Here is a 25,527-nt window from a genome sequence, read left to right on the forward strand (position 1 = left end):
AGCGTCGCCCGGAATTGGAGCCGACTATACCCGAGTCCTTGTTTGGTCAAGTTGGCAAAGTGGTCTAGTCACTCTCTTAGAAAATATTCTTTCCATATATAGGCGGCGAGGTGCCTGGCATAACTCTTTTGTAGTAGTACGCAAGACCGTTGCCCAGTTTCGCTTTTAGTTCGAATATTAACGGTCTCTGAATATGAACGGGGTCGCTGACAAGATGGTTTCGGTTCGTAGCACAAGTGAATTGCTTTACATTTTTGGCAGCCAGGAAGGAGGGAATTTGCCGGTGGACTGCATCCCTGGTGGCTTCGCTTGTTGGAAGGCACAGTTTGTGACACGTTCTCACAACATCTTCCAAGAATGTGTGTGTGCGCGCGCGCTCTAACACTTGCCTCGCAGGATTTTTCCAACAACCGAATCTCTGAAACTTTTATTTCAATTCCTCCTCTCCCACCCTCCATTTTATGTACGTTTTATTCCTTTGTATATGTATGTTTTATTCGTTTTTGTATCTCGTTCTTCGCTCTCATCTTCCCATCATCTCCTTTGTCCCATTCCCAGTTTTGTTGCCACGTATGTCTTCTGTTGTCTTTTTTCATTTCCCCTCTCCTACTTTCTAACGATGCTTTTTGCGGCCTCCCCCCCCCCCCACTCATCCACCACTTCCCGTGTACCGATCCGGGTTGCAAGGTGACTGTGATACACTAATGCAAGCCATGTTACACTGGTATCACAAGACCATTCATCACCAGCTTCTTACTAAGGTAAACCTTTTTCTTCGTCTTCGTACGCGTCCGGGCCCGGTTCGAGGCTTTCGATATGGTGGTGACTCGCATTTCCGGAACGTTGCTGGTTTTCGATTTGCAGGGGAGTGACATATTGTCCTAGGCCAGGGCGACAGAGAGGACGGGGGGAGGGGAGGTGTAGGAAGGGCGGCAGAGATTAAAAAAAAAAAAAAAAAAAAAAAAAATCCCCAATGCCGATACCATTTGCACCTGTCGGATTTGTTTAATACCGATTTACCCGTGGATTGGAGGGAGATGAGAGGTGTGGGGGTGCTTAGGGAGGGATGTGGGGTGTGACAAGGTATGCACGGAGTGACGTAGTAGGTGGTAGTAATACTGGGTCGATCAAGCCTCGGATGAGGCAGCTGACAAATATCACACACGCTCGTAAAAGAGAATTTTGGAATGTGATTTTCCCCTTCCTGTTGGTGTATATGTTCATCAAGGCCATTAGTGGTCAAATTCGTTGTTTGTTTATTTAAACGTGTCAGTCGATTTGGGGCAAGAGTTGTTCTTGGATTAGATTTTTTTTCCTTTTCCAGAAGCTGATTGGAATTGATTGTCCTTCGACGGAATCGGTATCCAAAGTGTGGGACCGTTACTAGAAGGTGGTTGAAAAAAACGGCGCCGTGTGTTATGGGACTTGGAAATAAGCAGATGGCATAATTCGAAACCCCAGAGGGATAAGTAAAAACAATAAACAGATGGATAGATAAAACTGCGCTCGGATACATATTTTTTCCAGCTTTGTGCCCGTGTTTGGTGTGTGTCAAAAGACAAAATAGAATGTTAATAGGTCTTGTACTGATTTATTGCATTGATAGAATTTGTATCATTTGTTGCCACCACCTGGAGATGCAAAGTTAGGACAGATTTGAGATGCAGCTGTACATTCATGAGCACATTTCGAGGTAATGAGTGGAACAGTATTGTTATAACTTCCTATTATCTGTGCATTTGGTACACTGACAAATTTTACCTTTTCCCTAATGTTCGTGTTACATTGTATCGTTTAAGACCATAGATATGCCTTCCTCTGTAATTATACGTCCGTCAGATCCAGAAGTGACGTAGCTGCATTGTATAATTACGTCACAAGGCCATGCATTGTGCCATGATGTACGTTCTGAACACACATATTGCATATCGTCAGCCCATGTTACACATGTGTGATATTGCACGCTTTCGTGGTGTCGTATGGATGTTGGGTAACTGTCACTGAGGTGGCGGTTTGTCTCGGATGAATAGAGACACCTGGTGGCAGTGCAGGAACAAATGTCATGAGATTAATTTAATCTCTCCCTTGTGCAGATTATATTCGCCTGAATGAAATCGCCAGGCGAAAGCGAGAACTAATGCATGAGACGTTGATAACGGTTAAAAGTTAATATGTTATGGGTTAAACAACACATCTAAGCCAGTTAAGAATAACAGTTAAACCCGATCACTGTAATTACACATTGGCGAAAGGAATGAACTGTCTTCATCGTCATAAAAAAACTCTCGACCACGATTTAATTATTTTACCGTAATTAGGTCGTCTCAATTAGGGGTGGGGTGGATTTAGTTGTAAGAGGAATTGTAGCGGTCAAGTCAAGAATACAGAATGTTTTAAAAGTGAGTGGGATAGCTGTCGGTTACCTTCATCAGAGGAGTGCTCCTGAAATGGACCATCACCAATTCTCTTTGGAGAGACAAGAGGCGCGATCCTCACTGGGCACAATTGGGAAGGCGAAGCTAGCCACCTCGCTTTGCGGGCGACGGATGGGCGAATGGAACAAACTAACAAATAAATTAACGTAAAGGAAAGAAGATAACAATAATGAAGATGTTATATTTATCCCCGTGTGTTTGTGTTTTCTTTGAAGTTGCAAGATGGTTCTGTCCGGGTATCGCCTCCTGGCAATTGCAATCTCTCTCTCTCCTCTCTCTCTCCCTCTCTCTCTCTCTCTCTCTCTCTCTCTCTCTCTCTCTCTCTCTCTCTCTCTCTCTCTCTCTCTCTCTCTCTCTCTCTCTCTCTCTCTCTCTCTCTCTCTCTCTCTCTCTCTCTCTCTCTCTCTCTCTCTCTCTCTCTCTCTCTCTCTCTCTCTCTCTCTCTCTATGATTGTTGTTTTCTGTTGCATACTGATGTAGCTAAATTGTATTTCAACAGCGACCGCTCTGCCGTGATGGAGCAACTTCTTTGTTGCGCATCATTAGCCCGTGTTGCATTCTATCATGCAGTGATCTCCTCGTGGGGGTGCGAAGGGTTGAAAGGTTCCAGTGAGTGCAATCGCGTGGCGGCAGCCAGAATGAATACATACAAGTTGAGTTTGGTTCTCAAGGGTGTTAGTTGAATCAGGTTTCACATAGTTTGACAGAGTTCCTAGGCAATCCCGAAGAAAATCGTCAGGTTATGTATACAAATCGAAATTGACACAGTTGAAGACAACAACATTCAGTAACTGGACGCGATTTATATATTTTATGATAGGTCATACTTCATCTCCAATTCCTCCTCTTCCTTTTCCTCGTATGCCTCTTCCTCCAATTCTTCCCCCTCCTCGTCCTCATTACATATTTACTTAACTCTTTGTTAACTCCATTAAAAAATGTGAACAAAAAAATGCCCTGAAGGAGTATAAGGAGGAGGAGGGGCATCAGGAAGGGGAAAAATTAAAGTAAGTAAAAGGTTATGGAGCGAAGGAGCAGGGTGAATTATAGACAATCGTAAACAAAGTTAAAAACTTTTATGAGGTTGCTCACTTTGCCAAGACCTCCCCCCCACCCCCCGAGAGGGGTGGGAGTGGGGGGAGGGGAGGCAGAAGTTCCCCCCCCCCCATCCTTCCTCGAAATCACCCAAGTATCAGTGAAGGGGAGTAAAACCCAACAGTTACAAGAATCGTTAAATACATTAGTCAAAAGACAGCATGGTTCTCTTGAGCAACTCGCAGCTTGCTCGGAACGGACAAAGAGCAATTGGTCGCATCATGGTGCGTTTGTGTGGTGCGTGCACCCAAGTTACTTCGACACTACAGCATCACAGATATCAGGAGATGAGAGTGCTTATTTTAAATCAACCAAATGATAACAGTATTGACCACTAACAATTATAACAGTAATGGGGTTTGTAATGTTAGTGATGTTAATGTTGGTGATATGATCTTGTGGTCGTCAGCCACCAAGTGTGGCACCAAGTGGGGGTCGAGGTGGAGGAGGAGGAGAGGAGGTGGTAGCGCGCAGTGCTGCTGCTGTGACCTTGAGTCGTGCGCCGTCCCGCTCTTGGTGGTGTCCTGGGAATCTTCCTTGACGCCTCCTCGTCTTCTCATCAGCATTTGTCTTCTGTCTCATTCCTCCTCCTCCTCCTCCTCCTCCTCCTCCTCTTCTTCCTCTTCCTATTTTTTTCTTTCTTTTTTTCTTTTTATGTTCTCACAGATACGGTCGCCAGCGCAGTGTAAGTAAATGCGCTCGGGAATGTGAGTGCGCATGCGCGAAGGACGTTCCTTAATTTGGTCGAACGTAGTTTGGTCTCGTTGGCTAAATGGAGGAAAGTGGGGATTTCATTGATTTATTAATTTTTATTAATTTGCATATTTTTATTTATTGCGAGTCCAGCGACGTCTGCCCCTTGTGCCTCTCCGTTTTGCGACCCCTTGGTCACAGTCGTTCTCGTGAAGGGTGCATTTGCACCTGCCTTGCCTTGCCTTGCCTTGCCTTGCCTTGCCTTGCGGTCATCTTTACCTTGGCTTTGGATGACTTTCAGTGGTACTTGCAAAGTCAACCTGATCTTCTCTCTCCTCTCGTACTTAACGACGTGTCGTTAATCAGCTTTCGGTGGTCCAGGAGAGAGGTCGAAGAGATCTTGGTGCTCCCGCTAAAAAGAAAAAATTATATACATTATATATATATATATATATATATATATATATATATATATATATAATGCGTGTGTATATAAAATGTTATGGGTAGATATTTTTTCACCCAGCTCTTCTATCATTGGGGACAAGCAATTCCCCTTACGGAGTTTGTTAGGTATGCAGCAGAGATGGTGGGAGTAGGTTCTAGGTTAATATATATATATATATATATATATATATATATATATATATATATATATATATATATATATATATATATATATACATATATATATATAATATGCATGCTTGGGGCGCATGTAAGAGTTTGTTTTTAAGATGTGACGGGAACGTAACGGGCTGTCTCTACGTGAAGGGATGGGGATTGAGGAGGAAGGTAGAGGGATGAGGAGGTTAGGGAGACGGAAGAAGGGAGGACGGGGAGCGTGGGCGAGGTTGACGGGCTTTGAGGTGTAGAGGAGGTTGGTGTTGGGGATGGGGTTGGCTGTGGACGGGGTTGGAGTTGGGGCGAGGTGCTGAGGGAGTAGTGGAGGGTTCACGTAGGTGGTGACGATGCCGTCTTTCGTTCTTTGCTTGCCTCTTTTGTTCTTTCGTGGGGTCTTTATGGGGATGCGAGTAACGGACATTAAGAGAGAGAGAGGGAAGATGGCCTTGGGTTTGGTAGGGAGTAATGGTAAAGCGATAGGGGAGCATCGTGTTTGGAAAAAAGTAATACGAGAATAGACGTAGGGTGACCTCTTCTACCCGGATTTTCTAAGATTTTTTTTTTTTTTTTTTTTTTTTTTTTTTTTTTTTTTTTTTTTTTTTTGAGCTAGTACTCCAAGCGTTACACCTTTTGTGTTGCCGAATTCGTTTTGAGGACTACGGGGTAAACTATGTTTATACAAACTACTACTATTTCGACTCGTTCTTTCACTGGGACCCCTATTGATTGAGTGCTCTCCCAGACAAGGTTCCGCTCCATAACTCGTTAGATATTGAAGCCTTAACCTAATAAAATCGCCAGACGCCATTTAGGTTAAATACATAACTCCTCTCCCGGACAAGCTCAGGAGACCCCGTGGTCGTAGACGGAGGGCTGGAACGAAACCGGAAAGCTTCCAGTCTCGCGCGGGTCTCGAAGAGGAGGGTTCTCCAGACGCACCGTCACCTCGAGACGAAGGTCACGAGACCAAGTCAGGTCACCTCGATGACGTGTCGGGCAGAATGCAAAGGTCTTCCGTGATTGGCCAAGTCCCTCTCGCTGCGGAAAGGAGGGGAGATTCCCTAGGTTGAATGAAATCGCCTGGCGGCAGCTAATAAATGCATCTTAAGCTGTAAAGTCGAAAGGTTGTGGTGTCTTTTTTGGGTGTGGTATGGAACAAGAATGATCTGTATTGGATTGCCGCACAGACTGAGAAAGTACACCCCCACCACTCCCTCCCCCCAATAAATAAATAAATAAATAAATAAATCCAAGGTGAACGTCTCGCCGTATATCCTTTTCGCAAGCGTTCATCCGAGTCTCCCGAAGTTTCACTAAATGTCGCACCCGAAATTCACTCCCACCCGCGTGGGCGCTTGTTTGACGTTCTTTTGTCCGCTGACGTCATCCGTCGTTGTCACTTATCCGTCGAGGGAGTCAGCGAGCGAGCGAAGTGGAGGCCAATGTCTGTGTCATTACTGGCAAGATAACAAACATCTGCTGCCCTTGTTACGCTTGCCGTAACACTGCGTCTGCCCGCCTCCCGTACGCGCACAGGAGCGTACGTCCCCACCCGTTCGTCACCTGACGTATCCGCCCTCTTCACCACACCAGATGAACAGTACCCGTTCATCTGGCCTTAGGAGACGTCTTTGGGCGCAACTCGATCATGCAGCTCCTGCTGTGGTGTCGTGTTCGTGTGACATGTGTCAGGCATGAGGGGAGGTGGGGGGTTGAGAGGGGCGGGGCTAGTCATGAGGCCGCGAAGAGCGTCGTCGCTAGCTTCTTCCCTAATTCGCGCGGTGCTGCGGAATCGCGTCTCCATTAATAGCCTCGCGCCGGCCGCCGCTGCTGTTGTTGTTGTTGGTGTGATTGCATGGCTATAATTATCTTTAAAGTGTATTCTCTCACTCTCTCTCTCTCTCTCTCTCTCTCTCTCTCTCTCTCTCTCTCTCTCTCTCTCTCTCTCTCTCTCTCTCTCTCTCTCACTCACTCACTCACTCACTCACTTCCTCTCCCACTCTCTTTGTAAGATCAAGGCATACACTAGCATATTGTTATGTCAAACAAGAACTGATATGGCTATCTTTGTGGTGGGTGCACCGGTGGCTCTAGATCTAGTTCAGTGGGGCTGGTGAACATTGTCGTCACCATCATAATATTCTGTAAAGTAACCACACCACCATCTCGCCTCCACCTCCACCTCTTCCACCTTCACTGTACAATCAACAGCAACAAACTGAACAACATAGACTCGGAACATTATTCTGGTTTTGATGATTGTCGCTATTGTGATTGCTATGTTATCTGTGGTTATTATTGTCACGATCGTTAGCATTATCATCAATAATGCATTTTGGGATCACGGAGCTTTAGATGGTGATACTGATGGTGTATACCTGGGAATCTTTTCTTGTTTGTTGCCGAAAGCGGATAGTCCCGTCCTTCAGGATAGTGTCAGCTTGTAGTGCCGGGATTTAGTGCCAGTGCCGGGTGCCTTGTGTTGCCCGGGTGTGACGAAAGCGTGTCAAGAGGAAAAAGGCCGAGTTATTCCTCCCAGGGAATTCGTATCTCGTCTGTCATAACCAGCGATTCTCTCCCAAGGGGCAATATCACACCGAAGAGATAGCAAGAGGAAGACCTTTTCTTCTTCTTTTGTCTTCTTTTTAATGAAAGAGTGGTACGTGGTTCTGGTCCGTAGGGGTGTCCTGCAGGATATGATCGAACTTTCCACTCCTAATTGGGTTTGTCCCGGCAGATATCTTGTGCTGAAGAAGGGACGACGTGAAAAACGCTAATTTCCTCGCCGCAAGTGCAGTGCACTGCGTCTCCCGTGTGAGTTTCGCGCGCGAGAGAAGCATGTTTATGTTTTTGTGATGCTTATTGTACAAGTGCAAAGCCAGTGGCACCACTTTCCATAGATTAGGGTCACGTTTTATTGCTGTCGTAAAGGTTACACGCTGCTCCTCTCAGGAGTATTACTCACCAGCGCTGTGAAGGAGCGCTGTTTATGGTTGTTTTCACTAACACTTCATAATCCCTCGGCTACACTGATGAACCCCCTCCCCCTCTTCCCCCCTCCCCCCTTCCCACCTTCCCCCTTCCCCCCTTCCCCCTCCTGCCCCGCCCCCTTCTTCGGCCAGTGAAAATCGTCCCCTCGGCTACACTGATGAAAATCGTCCCCTCGGCTACACTGATGAACCCCCCCCTCTTCCCCCTTCCCCCCTTCCCCCTTCCCCCTCCTGCCCCGCCCCCTTCCTCGGCCAGTGAAAATCGTCTGGCATTAGACTGAATAGAATGTTTAAAGTGGCCTTTTCACCATAATCCCTCGGCTACACTGATGAACCCCCTCCCCTCTTCCCCCTCCCCCTTCCCCCCTTCCCCCTTTCCCTCCCCCCTTCCCCCCTTCCCCCTTTCCCTCCCCCCTTCCCTCTCCTGCCCTGCCTTCTTCTTCGGCCAGTGAAAATCGTCTGGCGTTAGACTGAATAGAATGTTTAAAGTGGACCCTGCTCTGGAAGAGGTGCACTGGTGGCGTCACCGGAAGAGTGCTGGTTTCGCATTCGCTTAGTTGTGGGCTCGAATCCCGCATTCTCACCGATTCCCGGCAGTGACTGTTGCCTGCCCCAACAGTCCTAGCGCATAGGACAAAGTTGGCGGCTTCGGCCGCAGCTACTCGGCTCCTTCTGGCTTGGGCTCCTCACCTGCCTTCTTCTGGAAGCTGTAAAAATAGCTTCATGTCATTCCGTGGAGTGAACGAAGTTGCTTTGCATTAGCCAGAAGGAAATCGGCGAACTGCGTTGCCTTGACGAAGGAATGAAGTTGTGACGTCATAGTTACGTCATATGAAATGATGACGTTTGTAGTTATCTTGACATGTGGGATTGTAGATCTCGAGGAAGAAGTAGATGGTCGGGACGCACTCTCAATAGTGAGGTCTCAATAGCGTGAGACTCGAACGTCTTTTTGGTACGGTAGCGTCGCGTTTGTGATTCACCTTGGTCTTGGGTCACGTGTTGGACTCGTGATCGACAGCTGTTTCCCACCGGGAAGAGAGCTCAGAGCTCGTATGACCGATCTATGGGTGATGCTGTGACCTTAGACGCATACCCCCCCCCCAACTCCCCGCCCACGAGAGTTATGTGTGTGTGTGTGTGTGTGTGTGTGTGTGTGTGTGTGTGTGTAATTCTTGCTAGCGCTAGGCAATCCTAATCAACTGAGGAAGCTCTGAAATAAAAAAAATTGAGGAAGGTTACTTGTTCTACCAAGTTCCACTTTGTCCCAAATTTGTACCTCGACGCCGTAGTTGTTCTAGATGCATATTTCATTAGATTACCTTTACATTGATATTCTTTTGGTGATGGAGATGGTGGGAGAGGAGGAGAGGTCAGTCAGCGTCCATTGCTTGTTGTTCCATCCCCTGTTGGTTGAATGCAACAAGTGGGTATCCAGTGTGGAATCGACCACGACTATTCGCTGTCACAGAGCGTGGGAATTCCTTCTCTTTATCTATTTTCGTGTTATATTCATTTCCGATGTCCAGCGCTTCTATCCCTGGGGAGAAAAATCAACCGGAAGAGTTGGGAAAGGAGGGGTTTAGGGAAGGTAGAGAGAAAAAAAAAGGAATAGCAGAGGTTAAAAGAGAGGATTTTTTCTAGTCCATTTTCTAATCATGAAATAACAATACGTGACTGGGGTCTGTAGGGGTGTCGGTTTGAAAATATTGACTGTATGAATATCTCTCTCTCTCTCTCTCTCTCTCTCTCTCTCTCTCTCTCTCTCTCTCTCTCTCTCTCTCTCACTCTCTCATATGGGTACGTGTATATTTGAACAAGTGATACTACAAGCACATGCACTCACATACTCGTTCTGACGGCCCCTCGAGGTGACGGGCTGGGTAATATACACACGGGGACATGCCCACTGGCTTGTACGTACGCCCACACAGAATAGCATGAATTTGCACGTGTGCGTGGGTGCATGACAAATAAGTCTTACCCAAGTGAGCACAAAAATACGCAAACACGCACAGACCTATAAACATGCACACACGCACGTACGCACGCACAGGTACGCTCGCAAGGGGTTGAAAGGCTTATGCATACACAGTTATACATGCATCTAAACTCGAATACATAAACACACACACATACACACACGCACACACACACACACACACACACACACACACACACACACACACACACATACACACAATCGACAAGAACGTGCATCCATGCATGCATGCAGTCACCGACCCCGGGGGCTGCCCAAGCACTCACAAATTTACTTGAAGGACACACAAAAGGTGAGGATAATACATACAAATCACATCCTGATTCAAATCCGGACAGATGGGTATCATATCCACAGCATTTTCAGAAGTCGGGAAACACACACACACACACACACACACACACACACACACACACACACACACACACACACACACACACACACACACACACACACACACACACACACACACACACACACACACACACACACACACACACACACACACACACACACACACACACACAACCGCGCGCGCGCGCGCGCACTGTGTGACCACAGCTGCAGTAGAAGTGAGAGAGAGGCCGAAAGCTTCATTCGCGGGTGCACCTCGGCAACCGTAGCACGTGTTAGGCCTCCACTCGGCCGCGAGGTGGAAAGAAAGAAACCACGCCGAGCCCAGGAGGCGCACAGACTTGACAACGCAGTAGCTGGAGAGTACCTGAACTCATAGAACCGTACAGGATTCGTGGACTGCCGAAAGGAAGCTTGTGAACGAGTATTTAGCGCTCCTGGGCGGTGTTCAGTCCAACGAGGCGCGTTCAGGTGCATCGATAGCAGTAGTAGTAGTATTTTTTTTTTTTTTTTTTTTTTTTTTCAATCTCGTTTTCGACTGTCGGAAGAGCAATGCCTCCGCAGAAGAGCTTCACCCTTGCTTGGCAAGCCGTTCGCTACGACCCTCTGGGCACCGAGGTAGGTACGGTCGAGGTGAGAGGGGGTACAGGGGGAGGTCAGTGTGCATGCAGAGGTCCCTGAGAAGGCGGTTTGGGGAACGACGTATAGTTGGTTTCACTTGTAAGTACTACAGTTCCTCGTCGAACCTCCCGCAATCGTATTTGTGTACGAACATTTACGATATGCGTGGGTTGCGAGGTCGTAAGTGTCTGGTTCATGTCGAAGTCCACGACCTAGAAGACACCCGCCTCCCCCACAACCTCCTAGAAAATTTTCAGCCATTGTAGTACTTATGAGTGGAAGCAGGTGGGTAGGGAGAACTATACTTTTTATCTGATTTCACGTTGGCCATGATGGTGGTGCAGATACAGAGTATATATGTATATATATATGTATATATATATATATATATATATATATATATATATATATATACGTGTATACATGTGTGTGTGTATATATATATATATATACGTGTATACATGTGTGTGTGTATATTTATATATATGTGTGTGTGTGGGGGGGGGAGATAACGGAAGAGACGGTGGTAAGGGAAAGATGGGCAGATTAATTTAGGGAGCTGCTAAATGTGGAGGAGGATAGGGAGTGGGGGTAGCATTGGGAAGCGCTAAGAAAATGAGTGATGGATGAGGAAAATGGAGGAAAAACAAGAAAAGTTAAGGTACAAGTAGTTATGAAAATGACGAAAGCAGGCAAGATATTTGAGTTAGATAGGTATCATGCGAAATGTCTAAAGAATTGAGGTATAGTAATAGTGGACTGGCTGGTGAGATTGTTTAATATATGTCTAAGGGTAAAGTACACCAGGGCTGGAGGAGTGCCTGTAGAGCTTCGCTTTACAAGGGAAAAGGAGACAAATATGAATATAGTGAGCCAGTTGTTTGTTGACGACACAGCGCTTGTGGAAAGGTCATAGGGGAGTAAGGGATTTAGTGACGAAGTTTGGGGAGGTATATGATAGGAGAAAGTTGAAGGTAAATGTGAGTAACAGTAAGGTGATGAGATGTACGAAGGGAGAGGATGGCAGTGAATTGGAAATAAGCGAAGGGAGAGAGACTGAAGGAAGTGCATGGATTTAGGTACTTCGGGTCGCATGTGGCATGAAAGGGAGGAGTGAAGGTGGAGGTAAATTGTAGATTGAGAAAAGCCAATAAATGCCTTGGGGGATTAAAAAGTGTAATGAGAAATAGGCATTTGGGAATGGATGCAAAGAGATTATATGAAGGGGTGATTGTGCCGACAGCACTGTATGGGGCAGAGACATGGAATTTAAGAGAGGCAGAGAGGAAAAGTTTAAATGTGTTTGAGATGAAATGTCTGAGAAGTATGGTAGTGGTTACAAGGTTGGATAGTGTAAGAAACGAGGTGAGTAGGAGACCGGGAGTGGAAAAGGAGATGTCAGATAGGGTTGATGAAAGATTATTGGGATGATTTGGTTTAGTCAAGTTTAGTTAATTTCTGTAGCCAACACTTAAACACTTTAAGAAGCGTTAACTACATTACACCGTCGACAACGTAGTTATTGTTGAGGTCCTCTATATTCATCTCATATTCGTTCAGGCCACACGATACCCTAAATTTTTCAACTTCCTTCCTGAAGGGCGCACTAGTTCCTGGTCTTATGTGAGAGCTGGTCGCAAGATTAGATCCACGTAGGCACCAGGGCTTGCATTGCCAGCAGGACGTAACTCATTGTGGACAGATAGCCTCATCATTATTTAGGAAGATTGTGCCGACTGTGGCACTGGGCACTCGGTGCCAAATGTGTGTGAACAAGATGGGAAGGTGCTTCTCCAAGTGCCAATCCAGAAACGTCAAGTCATTGGGGAAGATCTCGTCTATAACGAAATGGCACTGTGGTACCACCTGGCGAAGAAGACGACGCTGGGCATGCGTATGGTACAAGAGGGACAGTGCCAGAAGAGTCAGTCCTTAGTGCCACTGTCGAGGAAAGTGCCAACGGGGCGCGGGACATCAAACCAGCAAGGAAAATGTATGTTATGCAAATGTTAAAGAGAGTTCTAAAACAATGGTCCGCTGTCAATAGAGAACGGCAGTAACAACTGGGGAAGATGGCCTTTACAAATAAAGAACCCGCGGAAATTTGGCAGTCAGCGTAAGCGGCCATTTTATTGTCAAGGGAAGGGAGTGCCAGAGTGCCAGTAGGAACAACACGCGTGCCTCACGGGGAAGACAGTGCCAACGAGGAGCTTGCATGCCACCAGAGAAGGCATTTTCGGGTATTTATATCAAACGTTTTGTAACTTAAGCAGCTATTACTTCTGGCATTTCCAGTTAAGCTCATAATTTAGCAGCTCCCTCCACTCCCCTCCCCTCCCTCCACTCCCTCCTACTTCTGTCGCCCGTTATTGTGCTTCTTTTGTTTTTCCGCAGAGAGATTTGGTGTAGCTTTTCGTCTTCTTGTGCGCCCTCTCAGAGCCACTTGTCGTGTCCATTCGCCTTTGTTTACTGTTACGCATTCTTCTGCGCTTTTATTTCGGTGACGTAGCTGATGGCGGTGGTGCTTGTTCCGGCTCTCTCTTTCTTTCTCGTTTCTTTGCTTGCTTATGTATCTTCTTTACTTAAGAGGTGAAGATGTAAAGTATGTAGTGTATGTGTACACATTGTATGTGTGCGCGCGCGCGTTTGCATGCGTGGGCGCACGTGCATGTTGCCACAAGAGGTCTCGTCAGTGTGAAGAGAACCGCAGGAAGACGTAGTTATCCTCGCTTGGTACATGCGCCCAAAAAAAAACAAAGATGAATACTAATATATATATATATATATATATATATACATATATATATATTATATATATATATATATATATATATAATATGTATATATACATATATATACTATATATAATTTTTTTCTTAATTTACCAAGGGATTCGAACCCTGACCTGTGCCGACATAATCACGAAACCAAAACACTAGCAACAGAGCCATGAACGATGTTACAAAAGGACTACTCGATTTGTCAAAAAAAATATATATACATATATATATATATATATGCAAGCAATCACGCACACACACACACACACACACACACACACACACACACACACACACACACACATATATATATATATATATAATATATATATATATATATATATATATATATATAAGATAAAAAGTATGATGGGGATATTTGTGGGGGAAGCTTGGAGTGGGGAGGAAGAGAGCAATGTAGAAAAGTAATCCCCCTCAATGTCACTGTTAGCTGAGGGAAATATTTTCGGATGGGAGGGGGGAAAGAGGCGGGGGCTAATGGAACCACGGGAGACTATTTTGTGTCCATAATTAAGGCTGTAAGGACGACTACAAATGCTGAAGTCTGAATTTCAGAGACGCCGTGTAAAGTAGAGGTATTTGATCGTTGGATTTTGACATCAGGCGATATATTTTGTAACTGAAATAATGTAACGAAATGTATATAAGCTGTAATGCAATGGTTGTTGCCATGTGGATACTCGTGTGCCTGAAATGGTGAGGTGTGCGTTCGTGTGTTCTCGTTAGTTGGCAGGTTGCGGAACAGGTGCTGTTGGGGTAAAATGCGTAGCGTCAAGCTGTCTGCCGGGCGATATGCAGGTGCTCAACCCCCCCCCCCATCCCCTCCACCATCCACTCCCCCCCACCCCCACCCCGACTTGGTGACACACGTTCACATAGTCTCCTCCTTCACCACCTCCTCCTCCTGCTGCTCCTCCTCCTTCTCCTCTTCTTCTCTTCCTCGTCATACCATCCTCCCTATCCTCCTTCATTTATTCTTCCTCTCTCTCTTCTCCCCCTCCTCTTCTTCCCCTTCCTCTTCTTCCCCCTCTTCCCCCCTCTTCCCCCTCTTCTTCCCCCTCCTCTTTCCCTCCTTCCCCTCCTCTTCTCCCCTCCTCCTTCCTCCTCTTCCCCTCCTCCTTCCTCCTCTTCCCCTCCTCCTTCCTCCTCTTCCCCTCCTCCTTCCTCCTCTTCCCCTCCTCCTTCCGTCTCTTCCCCTCCTCCTTCCTCCTCTTCCCCTCCTCTTCTCCCCCTCCTCTTCTCCCCCTCCTCCTTCCTCCTCTTCCCCTCCTCTTCCCCTCCTCTTCTTCCCCTCCCTTTCTTCACCTCTTCTTTCTCTCCTCTTCCCCTCCTCTCCACCCCCCCCCCCGTCTTTCGAGGACGAGGGTACGCTGCACCTACCTGCTTAGAAACCAGCTGATGCACAGATGGTGGTCGCCTAGCCCTCTCATTTTGCCTTTGCTCCACAAATATAACTTTGGTGGCAAAACATAGTAACTTATGCTTGTGCACATTAATTGTATTGCCTTATACTTGGCCTTTTCTATTTCTGTTGCAAAACATCATAACATATTTTGTATACAATAATTGCATTTTTCCCTACCTCGAGTTATGAAGTTGTAGTACTGAACAAGTTTTAAGACATTGCTGAGGTGCTTTTAGATATCGTTCGCGATTATAAAAACTCGTGAACTGAGAATTGGGTTATTGAACGTGTTTATTACTGCCCTTGAAAATAATTTAATTTACAGATATTTTCGTAAAGAGACGAATATATAGAAAACACGTTAAACACAAAGTAGGAAGAGCACCCGGGGTGGAAAGGAGAGGACCACCGGCGCGGAAGGTGATAAAACCAAACCATGATTAAGTTGGCGCTCGTCACGGGAGCAAGTGCCGCCCGTTGCCTACTACCGACCGTCACCGGGGTGCTGCCCTACCTGCGTGCATTTGCGAGCAATTTATGACGGTGATTTTCGCTTTCATTGCCCCGGCTGACGGACAGTTATTGGTCGGGAAAATTAGCCTGTGACACAGTTTAACAAGTCCTGTATCGTCTCGTCCCTTTGAAGCCCATGCAGAACCATCCTTTGCACGTTTCCTTCTGGCTTCGGTCAGGCCGGTTTCGTTCGACCGGTTGGGCTGGCGGAATGGGATTTCGATCGAAGGGGACTGTGAGAGAGAGAGAGAGAGAGAGAGAGAGAGAGAGAGAGAGAGAGAGAGAGGGAGTGTAGAGAGAGAGAGAGAGAGTGTGTGTGTGTGTGGACCAAGTGTATGTCCCTCCTCCACCTCCACCTCCACTCCCCACCCTCCTTCCTCGGTCTCCATACAGCTGTCCATTGACGGACTTGGTGCCAAGACGGACCAATGAAGAAGAAGAAGAAGAAGAGGAGTGACTCTTACGTCAGTTTCTACTTGAAAGGACCAATTCGGCGAAGGACAAAAAAAGAAATTCTTTAAGGCTACGCGGAAGTGGCCGGCCCAGCGCTCAACGCGGTGACTTAGCTAAAAGGTCTTTGTCCTGGCTGCTGTCTGCCGGTTTTATTCAGCTGTAGGCGTGACCTGGAGACGCTAATGTGTTTCGATCTGTAGAGACCCTCTGTGTCGTCATCTTTGTCATTCCCGACAACCGAGGGTGGTTTACCCCCACCGCTTCACTGTGTGGCTAATTTCCCTCCTCCTCGTCCACTTAAAATAAGCTATGAAGCAGATGAGAAGAATATCTCTTGGGGCTGCGTCATCTGTACATTCATTCACACAATCTTTCTCTCTTCATTCTTGTTTTACACGCGTCCCTGCTCGATAGACATTCCACGTACATTTCACACACACGCGCGCGCGCACACACACACACACACACACACACACACACACACACACACACACACACACACACACACACACAACATATATATATATATATATATATATATTATATATATATATATATATATATTACATACATAAAGTTTACAGGAGTGACGTGGCAGGGGTTGTTGCATTTGTATGATTCGTATAAAGAAACCTTTGTTCAATAGTGGACTTCAGTGATTGATTGTCATATAAGGATTCATGTGAGCGTTGTATTCACATTCTGTATGTGGGTTCTTGCATTTACTTAAGAGATATTGATGTATCAGCGAGTGATCATGCAAAGGCCGGGGTTCTTTGGTGTGTCATGAGTGTTCTCTTTCGCGGAGGCTAGTTAAGCTTGAATACGTTCACTAAGATTCCACTAACCAGAACTAGTTTTTGGTTCGTGACATGCCTCGAAAAGTTGCGCTCCTCCCAAATCCTGTTGGAAAGAATGGTAGTTCTTCGGAATCAAAATGGAGGGGGTCGGAGTTGGATTTTGTGGAGAGTGAAGGTTACACGCGAGCCGAGACTTGTTCAAGTCAGCCTGGGGGATCGAAAATATCACTCGAGAGTTCACACAATCCTCTCCCCTTTGTTTAGCCACGGGAGCAAAACATTTTGGTCGTTTGCACCCACACGTCAGCAACGAGAGAGAGAGAGAGAGAGAGAGAGAGAGAGAGAGAGAGAGAGAGAGAGAGAGAGAGAGAGAAACGAGGCCGTGATAGGGTGTGGGCACTGGAGGAGGAGGAGGACATGTATGCACAGTTCAGGTGACTGAATGGGTGCTTAGGGTTTTATAGGTGCTTCCTGTGATGTGCGAGGAAGTGGAGTCTTGGTTCTTGCAGTTGGCACTCGGTTTAGAGATGAAGGCGTGAATGTTTATGTAATGAGAAAGTTAGATGTCATTTTAACTGGCCTGATTAAGGAAAGGGTAGGTGATCGGTGGCCCTCTGCGAGCGAAGAGTGGAGTGCCACAGGGTCTGGTGGTGGGACTCACGTTATTGGTGGTGATGATGGGGTTGGCGCTGCCGTCAAGGTGGTGGCGGCGACGGTGGTGGACGTGTTGAGCGGTGGTGGTGAGTGCAAAGGATGTGCCAGGCACTCAGGGGCAAAGAGAGTGCTCCCGAGAGGTACACACCAAGACTATTTTAAAGTTTACGACACCCACCGCGAGATTTGCAAATGTAGGTGTCACTCGGGCAGTAGGGATTAGGCGAAAATTCGAAAGAGAAGAGGAGGAAGAGGGGACGAAAGTCGTTGCATGACCATGTGGTCGTCTTCGGCAGGAGAGGAGGAGGAGGAGGAGGAGGAGGATGTTGTTGTCCTCCGTGTCTCTCTCCGCCTCCTCTTCGTTGTCGTCTCTTCATGATGTCTTTTCTGTCTCATTCTTCACCTCCTTTGTCCTTTTCTTCGTCCACATCATCATCCTCTTTCTCGTCCAGAGTCCCATTTTGTGTACCTTCCTTCTTACTCCTATTCCTCTTTCGCCACTCCTCCACCCCTTTCTTTTTCCCCCTTTACCTCCTCGTCCTCCTCCCTATGTACCTCCTCATTCCTTCTCACCCTCCTCTTCTTCCTCCCCTTCCTCCCCCACGTCCTCCTCCTCCCCCTCCACAACAACTTGCTGAAGCGGCTTTGTTTTAAAGAACCGAAATGTATGAAAGGCGCTTAGAGTGATCCTGTTATCAGGAGCTGAAATGGCTCCTGTCTTTCTCGAGAGTGTCGGGGGGAGTGGGGGTGGGGTCCGCCTTGTCTTGTTTTCTGTCAAAGTTGGCATATTGGTCATGAACGGTGGCTCTGCTCTTGGCACGTTCGTATGTCAAGGGACAGCACTCAGCACTACCAGGAAGTACGAACAGTCGACAAAAACAAATATATAGTGTCTACAGCCGTCTGGCCCGACACAAGAATTGTTCCAACGTCGACCACACGATGACCTGTAGCAAACAGACTTTGAATGCGGTCGTTCCCAGGTCATATCGTTCGGGGTTTCGAGGTATCTCTTCGTGTAGACCTCGGCTTGGAGCAAGGAACCCTTTTTGAGGCACGAGCGAGGCTAATCAGTTTGGGGAAAATTTTAGCGGGGGGAGAGCGTGGTGAAAGGAGGTAAGCGTTTAAAATTAATCTTCTTTGATGCCCAGAGTACTCATTTTAAGAATGTGTCCCCTTTTTACATTTTCTCCTTACTAATATCAGTGCCGGCGCCGTTCCTGCCAGTGCACAGATACCTTCCTCTGTTGGGAATGTCCAAAATTCAAAAAAGTTTCTGGTATTCATAACGAAAACCCCCCAATAGGTAGAGGATTTTGAGTAGCAGAAGCACTCTCTTAGTATTGGGGGATTTCTGAATTTTAGAACTTCTTCCTGCCCGTAGTTCAAGAAAGAAATCTAGAAGGAATGCAAGAGACGAAGTTCAAATAGCTAGGAAAGAAAAATATGCTAAGGGTGGAGGAGACGACTAGAGTTTGGGAAGGAGTGAAGGAGAAGGGTCGAGGGTGAGGCTGGAAGGGCGAGTTGTGTTCAAGGGGGGGCCACCCTCGCACCAGTGAGGTGACGCCCCGCTCGAGGTTAACCTTGACCAAAAGATAAAGACTCGAGGCTCCTCGGGAGGTTATGGTTGATACAAGACATAGAGAAGTTTGCAGGAGTGGCGTGGTGGAGGTTGGCACTGTCATGCGACACGTGGAGGTATTTGGGAGATGCTTCTGTTCAGCATTGGATTACGAACGAGATGAATCGATGCTGGGTGATTTTAGTCCGGTGAGGGGCAGACTTTGAACGAAATGGAATATCCCTCAAGGCCGCATATAGGGCATGACACAAATTTGTGCCACGGATTGTTTGGTGCCGCATCTGGGGCACGACATTCCTTTTGTGTCACGCAGTCTTCTGGACATGGCACCCTTTTGTGTCACGCAGTCTTCTGGACATGGCACCCTTTTGTGCCACGCTTTCTTCAGGGCCGCACGTAGCACAGTGTGCCGCAATTTGCCACGTTGTCTTTAGGCCCGCATCTAATACATGGCACACCCATGTTCCCCGTGTCTTGCAATCCTTTGTGCTTCAGATAACACCTAACACCGAGTTACTGCATGGGAAAGCAGTCTAGGGTCTCGGCTATCACGTGACACGCCATGCTCTGCTTTCTTCAAGTCTGCGTCGTCTTGGGCCAGACGGGGGTGGGGGTGGGGGTCCGTCATCTCCCACTTCATCGGTCCGCAACTGACAGTTGTCTTCATCTTGGTTCTGGATGGGCGACACCTGCACATGATTTGACGTTTCGTGAAATGAGATGGCGACGAAACATCTTCATGGTGGAATGGGTGGGCTGTGGGGGGGGAGGGGGAGGGGAAGGGGTAGTAGGGTGGATGGGGGAAGACGATGATAGGGTGGGCAGTGGCAGGCCCAATGCAGGACCCTCGGACTAACCGCTAGGGCGGCACAAGGCTCAGTAGAGTCTGAAACTTGACCGAATGAAGCTGTAGTGTCGCACAGTAGGGGAGGGCGTCTCTCAGCTGAATAAAATCGCCTGACGGCAATTATGATAAACGAGTATATACGAAAACGCAGGGCATGGATTGCTGGGTCTCGTCTCGGCTGAATGAAATCCTCAGCTGTCATTGTTCACTCGAACGAATCAAGATGACGGGGAGCTCGAGTTGATCCAGAGGTTTCTCTTCAGCTGAGCAAAATCGTCCGACCTTCGAACAAAATATTCTTCTTCTTTTGAATTAATCTGTGGCGGTCCCAAAGAGGTCAATCTTTGTGCATGTATGTGTATATATATATATATATATATATATATATATATATATATATATATATATATATATATATATATATATATATACACACACACACACACACACAGAAAGAGAGTGAGTTATGGTTACCCTTGATCCTTTTCCACCTTCAGTCAAGTCACCACTGACAAAGATTAAAAAAAAATCAGGTTAAAGATGAATACTCCAAGGCTCGTAGTAAGAATGTTCATGAAAAACAATGAAATTAGCTTAATGCATTGATGACGCATGCCGGGCTTATGCTAATTAACCGGAAAAGAGTGAAAGAACGAATTTGCTGTGAGCGTCTGCTCGGTTTGCTAGTGCGAGGCGACCGGCCGGCTGCTGCAACTTCAAAGGCTCGCAACGGCAAAACTGTCAGTAAACAATTTGTCGAGCAATTGTTGCACGGAAATGGTTCGAATGCTTCCTCCTCCTCCTCCTCCTCCTCCTCCTCCTCCTCCTCCTCCTCCTCCTCCTCCTCCTCCTCCTCCTCGTCTCCTCCTCCTTCTCGTCTCCTCCTCCTCTTCCTTCCTTCTCGTCTCCTCCTCCTCCTCTTCCTCCCTTCTCATCTTCCTCCCTTCTCCTTGTTCTCCTCCTTCTCGTCCTCCTCCTCCTCCTTCTCTTTCCCCTCCCCCTCTCTTTCCTCACCTCCACCTCCTCTTTATCTTGCTCCACCTCCTACTCCTCCTCCTCTTCCTTCTCCTCCTCCTCATCCCTCTCCTCCCTCCTCACGTCCATCCCCTTCTTATCTTTCTCCCCTTCCTACTCCTTCCTTCTGTTCCTCCTCCTCCTCCCCCTCTCCTCACCTCCACCTCCTTATCTTTCTCCCCCTCCTACTCCTCTTCCTCACTCTCTTCATCCTCCTCTTCTTTAAGAGAAGGTCAATCTCACGTAGAAGAAGGCTGCGGGACTCGGGTCCGTGGGGATTTCATTTTCCCTGTCATGGCCGTCCCGTAACCTCTCTCTCAGTCCCCCTCCCTCTCTCTCTCTCTCGGTCTCTCATACATACATATATATATATATATATATATATATATATATATATATATTTTGTGTGTGTGTGTGTGTGTGTGTGTGTGTGTGTGTGTGTGTGTGTGTGTGTGTGTGAGCTTCCACAGTCTCTTCTCTCTCCCTCTTTAACTCTCTCAGCCCTTTCTCTCTCTCTCTCTCTCTCTCTCTCTCTCTCTTTTGGCGGGGGCGAGTTTTATATTTGTCAACAGAAGCAGTGCAGGGTCTGAGGAAGGAGTAACGAGACAGGTGAGAGTAAATATTATTATCGGGTTTACGAGAATTCCCCAGTCTTTCATGGCATCATTATTATTAACTCGAGTCACGGCGGACACTTCTGTCAGTTTGGAACATATTCTACAACCAAGAGAGAGCAGTTGTCTTTAGAGACGAGAAGAAGAAGAAGAAGAAAAAGTTTATTGCGTGTCGTGTCTCAGGGTTCATACTAGATTTCGAGGTAATTCTCGAGAGATGGCAGCCTCTCTTTTCGTGTCTCTTCTTTCTCTTTCCTCTCCCTTTCTATATTTATCCGTCTCCTCTTTCTCCTCTCTCCCTCCCTCCCCCCTCCCTCTATCACTCTCCCCCCTCCCCCTCCCTCTATCACTCTCCCCCCTTTCTCTCTCTCCCCCCTTTCTCTCTCTCCCCCCTTTCTCTCTCTCCCCCCTTTCTCTCTCTCCCCCCTTTCTCTCTCTCCCCCTTTCTCTCTCTCCCCTTTCTCTCCCCTTTCTCTCTCTCTCTCTCTCTCTCTCTCTCTCTCTCTCTCTCTCTCTCTCTCTCTCTCTCTCTCTCTCTCTTTGCCTTCTCCCTCCCCTCCCTCTATATCTACCTCTCTCCCCCTTCCTCTCTCTTCCCCACTCTCTCTCTCCCTCCTTCTCTTTCTCTCTCTCTCTCTTTCTCTTCCCTCCCTGTCCCTCCCTCTCCCTCTCTCCCGCCTTCCCTCCCTCTCTCTATATTTCTACCCCCCCCTCTCTCTTTCTCTCTCTGAGTAAAAGAAAAAGTGACACCCCGTACGGAAGGGGATTGGTCGAGATGGACTATAACCCCTCAGGAACCGAGGCGACGGGACGCCTTGGCTACTCGGAGTCCACTGCTGAACGAAGGCCTCCCCTAATTTCCTCCACGTCACTCCTGCACCTTCCTCCATCTCGCCCTTTTCTCCTTCTGTCTGGTCCTCCTCGTGCGCGATTGCCATCTCACGGCATCCAGTCAGTAAATCGGGTGCTCAGTCATCTGGCCTCCTTTCTGACTATCTTCCATGGCGAGTTCAATTTCCGTTCCGTTATCGCCTCCACAGTAACCTTCACTCTAGTCCACTCTCCAAACCAACTTACCCCCTTTGTAATTCCCAGCATTGATCTCTGCGTTGGCGTGTACGCCTTAGATCTGTCTCCATCGCCTTCGTCAGTTTCCAAGTTTCACATCCGTAGATCGTAGCCGGGAGAGGATATGAATTGTCAACGAATGTAATAGGAAAACAAATTAGAAAAGAAGTTGTCGTCTGTAATGCTCTTCGGTGAAAGTCGACATGACGTCATAATCTGGTGTCGCCAGCAGAGTCTTTGTAGGAAACATGTTACAAAAGCACTTACGACTCGTGTGTGTGTGTGTGTGTGATTCACCATGGTGCACTATGGTCTTGGATCACGTGTTGGACTCGTGATCGACAGCTGTTTCCCTCCCGGAAGAGAGCTCAGAGCTCATATATATGACCGATCTATGGGTAATGATGTGACCTTACACGCACACATCCCCGCCCACGAGAGTTGGAGTAACGAGCCGCAGCGCAGCGATACTGAAATTATTTTAGCCCTGGGCGGGATGTGTATGTGTGCGTGTGAATATGGTGGGTGAATAGGCATGGCGTGTATATTCCGTCGGCCACCTCCTTTGGTGAAACCTGATCCACCCGGTTCTTGAAAATAATCTCGTCGTTCTGTTTCCATTTTAAGTGTGCACTCGTAATGAGGAAGACAAAGGCCAATGTAGACCCGCAGGACGTTTGTGCACTGGCGAGAAAATTACATCAAGTATTGACTCCTAAGACCTGATACTGCTCTTTAGAGATTTGTTTCTGTCTGACGCTAGGTGATTATATTCGTCAGTGGGGGGGGGGAAGACCTGGGAGGAAAAACATATTGTTGAGTTCGTAAGAACGAATTCTTTAAAAGGCGTCGTCAAGTTTTGGGGGTTGCCCTCCTTCAAGCATGTGTGGGTGAGTTTCTGTCATTAGCCGAATGAAGTCTCCTGTCGTTAACAGAAGGAAATCGATCAAGGCACCATTGTGTAGAGAGATGTGGGGGTCGGGAGATGGGTTCCTTCCTGACGGAGCTCTGGCCGATGTTCTCCGAAGCGAGCTGATGGTCTCAGATAACCCGGGGACTGCGAGTGGCATCAGGTTCCTCGAGGATCTCTTCTCTCGGGTGGATTTGCAGAAACCTCGAGAGGAGGAGGAGGAGGAGGAGGGGGAGGAAGAGGAAGGAGAGTAGGAGGACTTCTTCGTCGGCTGTGGGATTTCGAAACTGCGCCGTATGAAACGAGGCAGGATTTTGTGTTCTTGGAATCGGGAACTGATAAAAGAAAAGAGTGAGCGACGGAGGATGTGGTAGAGAAGATTGATTATTCGCTCTTCCTAGAATAGGGAATTGCAATGGAGATGAAGAGAGATAAAGATAGTTAGGAGGAAAAGAAAGAGAGAAGTTGACTAGGTTTCGCGTTCTCCATAATCGTATGGAATTGTGTGTTTTTGTGTGTGCGGAACGGGGAATTGGAATGGGTGGTGCCATGAATGATCGCCCCCCCCACCCCCACCCCCACCCCCACCACTCCTGAGTCTCTGGTACCTAGAAGAGCGCCCTCGACGATGTCAGATTCCAAAATCCGACGACACTCTTGCGGTTTCTCATATCTGTTAACAGATGCAACCTCGTTCGCTGTTTTCCTAGTGTTGAAAATTATACCGGATAATGAGGATAAAACAGAAATAGAAAGATGAAGTTTGATACTTTACTGTGTCATCTTTGAGAAATGACCGTATCAAGGCGGATTGAGCAGCTGTATTGTGGTGAAATAGACTGTACTTGTCATCCAAAGGGCTCTCCGAGCACGTAGGGTGAAGGTAACTGGTTTGGCCACCCTGGCTTAGGCTGCTCGTCTACAAGTCGAAAGCAACAAGGAAAAGAAAAAATCGCCTGACGGCAGTTGTAGGAAAATGAAGGGTGGGCCAAAATGGTCCACAACTACTACGTCGTCATCCAGAGAGCTTAGTGGCGACAGCCAGAATAAAGACAAAAACGCCATTCGGGACAAAAGGGGGTTTATGGTAGGGGTGTACATAACTGCCATATGTTAAGTCAGACGAGTCAAATTTTTATACAAAAAAGAAAAGAAAAGTGTGATGAGGGTATGTGTGTGGCGAGCGCTCAGTATTATGCACGTACTGTATCCACAGCTCTGTAAGGAAGTGCCAACTCAAACAGACTGTCTTACCCGTCTGTTTGAAGTTTGTTATATAAGACTACCTCAACCGCATCATTTACCCTTCGACTCTTTGAAGCCCAATTGTTTCGCCTTTGATGTCCTGAAGGCTCGGGTGCCTCCCCACTCCCCCACTCCCCCACTCCCCCGCCGGGAGATATCTTGAATCCTTTGTTGTCGATTCAGGAGATTTGCCCAGAATCTCCCCGGACACTTTTTCCATCGAGGTCGGAACATCTTTGGGCACTTTTGTCGTTGAGTAATTGTTGGTTTGATTCAAAGTGGCGCGCGCGCACGCACACACACACACACACACACACACACACACACACACACACACACACACAACTTTTTTTCTGGGTGAATGCGGCTAATCTAAGGAAGTAAAGCTTGAGTTCTACTGTTCACATGCCAAAACCATCTCGTCATGGGTTTGTCAAAATAACCTTCTCCTGGGTTTGGAAACATACCCTGTATCGCCCACTTTTCGCCGGTATGCAGAAAAAAAAGTAACAGATCATTCCACGGTCCGAATGAAAGCTAACGAATCTGAACGAACAGTAATGAAACTCCTGACAAGATCTTTATAACCAGCAAGAGGCTGTCGTTCTTCCCCCATTGCTGCTCAGACGAGTTGTAACCTCCGTTTGCAGAACATTTAGTAGATTCTGTGCATTAGCAGATATACAGTGATTTTTTTTACGTATAAATTGAATTGCAGCGCATCAGTTTAATGTGTAATGTAATAGGATGATAATGATGATAGTAATAATAACTATAATGTGTAGAAATAATTGAACATATTCCGTG

At 47.1% G+C, this 25,527-nt stretch overlaps 1 protein-coding gene across 1 annotated transcript in view; it reads left to right on the plus strand.

Moving 5' to 3' along the window:
* The first annotated feature begins 10,456 nt into the window (after positions 1-10,456).
* da (transcription factor daughterless) overlaps positions 10,457-25,527 on the plus strand; it is a 197,070-nt gene continuing 181,999 nt past the window's right edge. Inside the window, exon 1 of the mRNA XM_076201923.1 lies at positions 10,457-10,811. Coding sequence (XP_076058038.1) covers positions 10,746-10,811 — 66 coding nt within the window. The 5' untranslated portion in view covers positions 10,457-10,745. The remainder of the gene's footprint in view (positions 10,812-25,527) is intronic.

The sequence above is a fragment of the Oratosquilla oratoria genome, chromosome 18 (assembly GCF_046742065.1).
Source record: "Oratosquilla oratoria isolate Oo_2021 chromosome 18, ASM4674206v1, whole genome shotgun sequence".
Lineage (NCBI taxonomy): Eukaryota > Metazoa > Arthropoda > Malacostraca > Stomatopoda > Squillidae > Oratosquilla > Oratosquilla oratoria.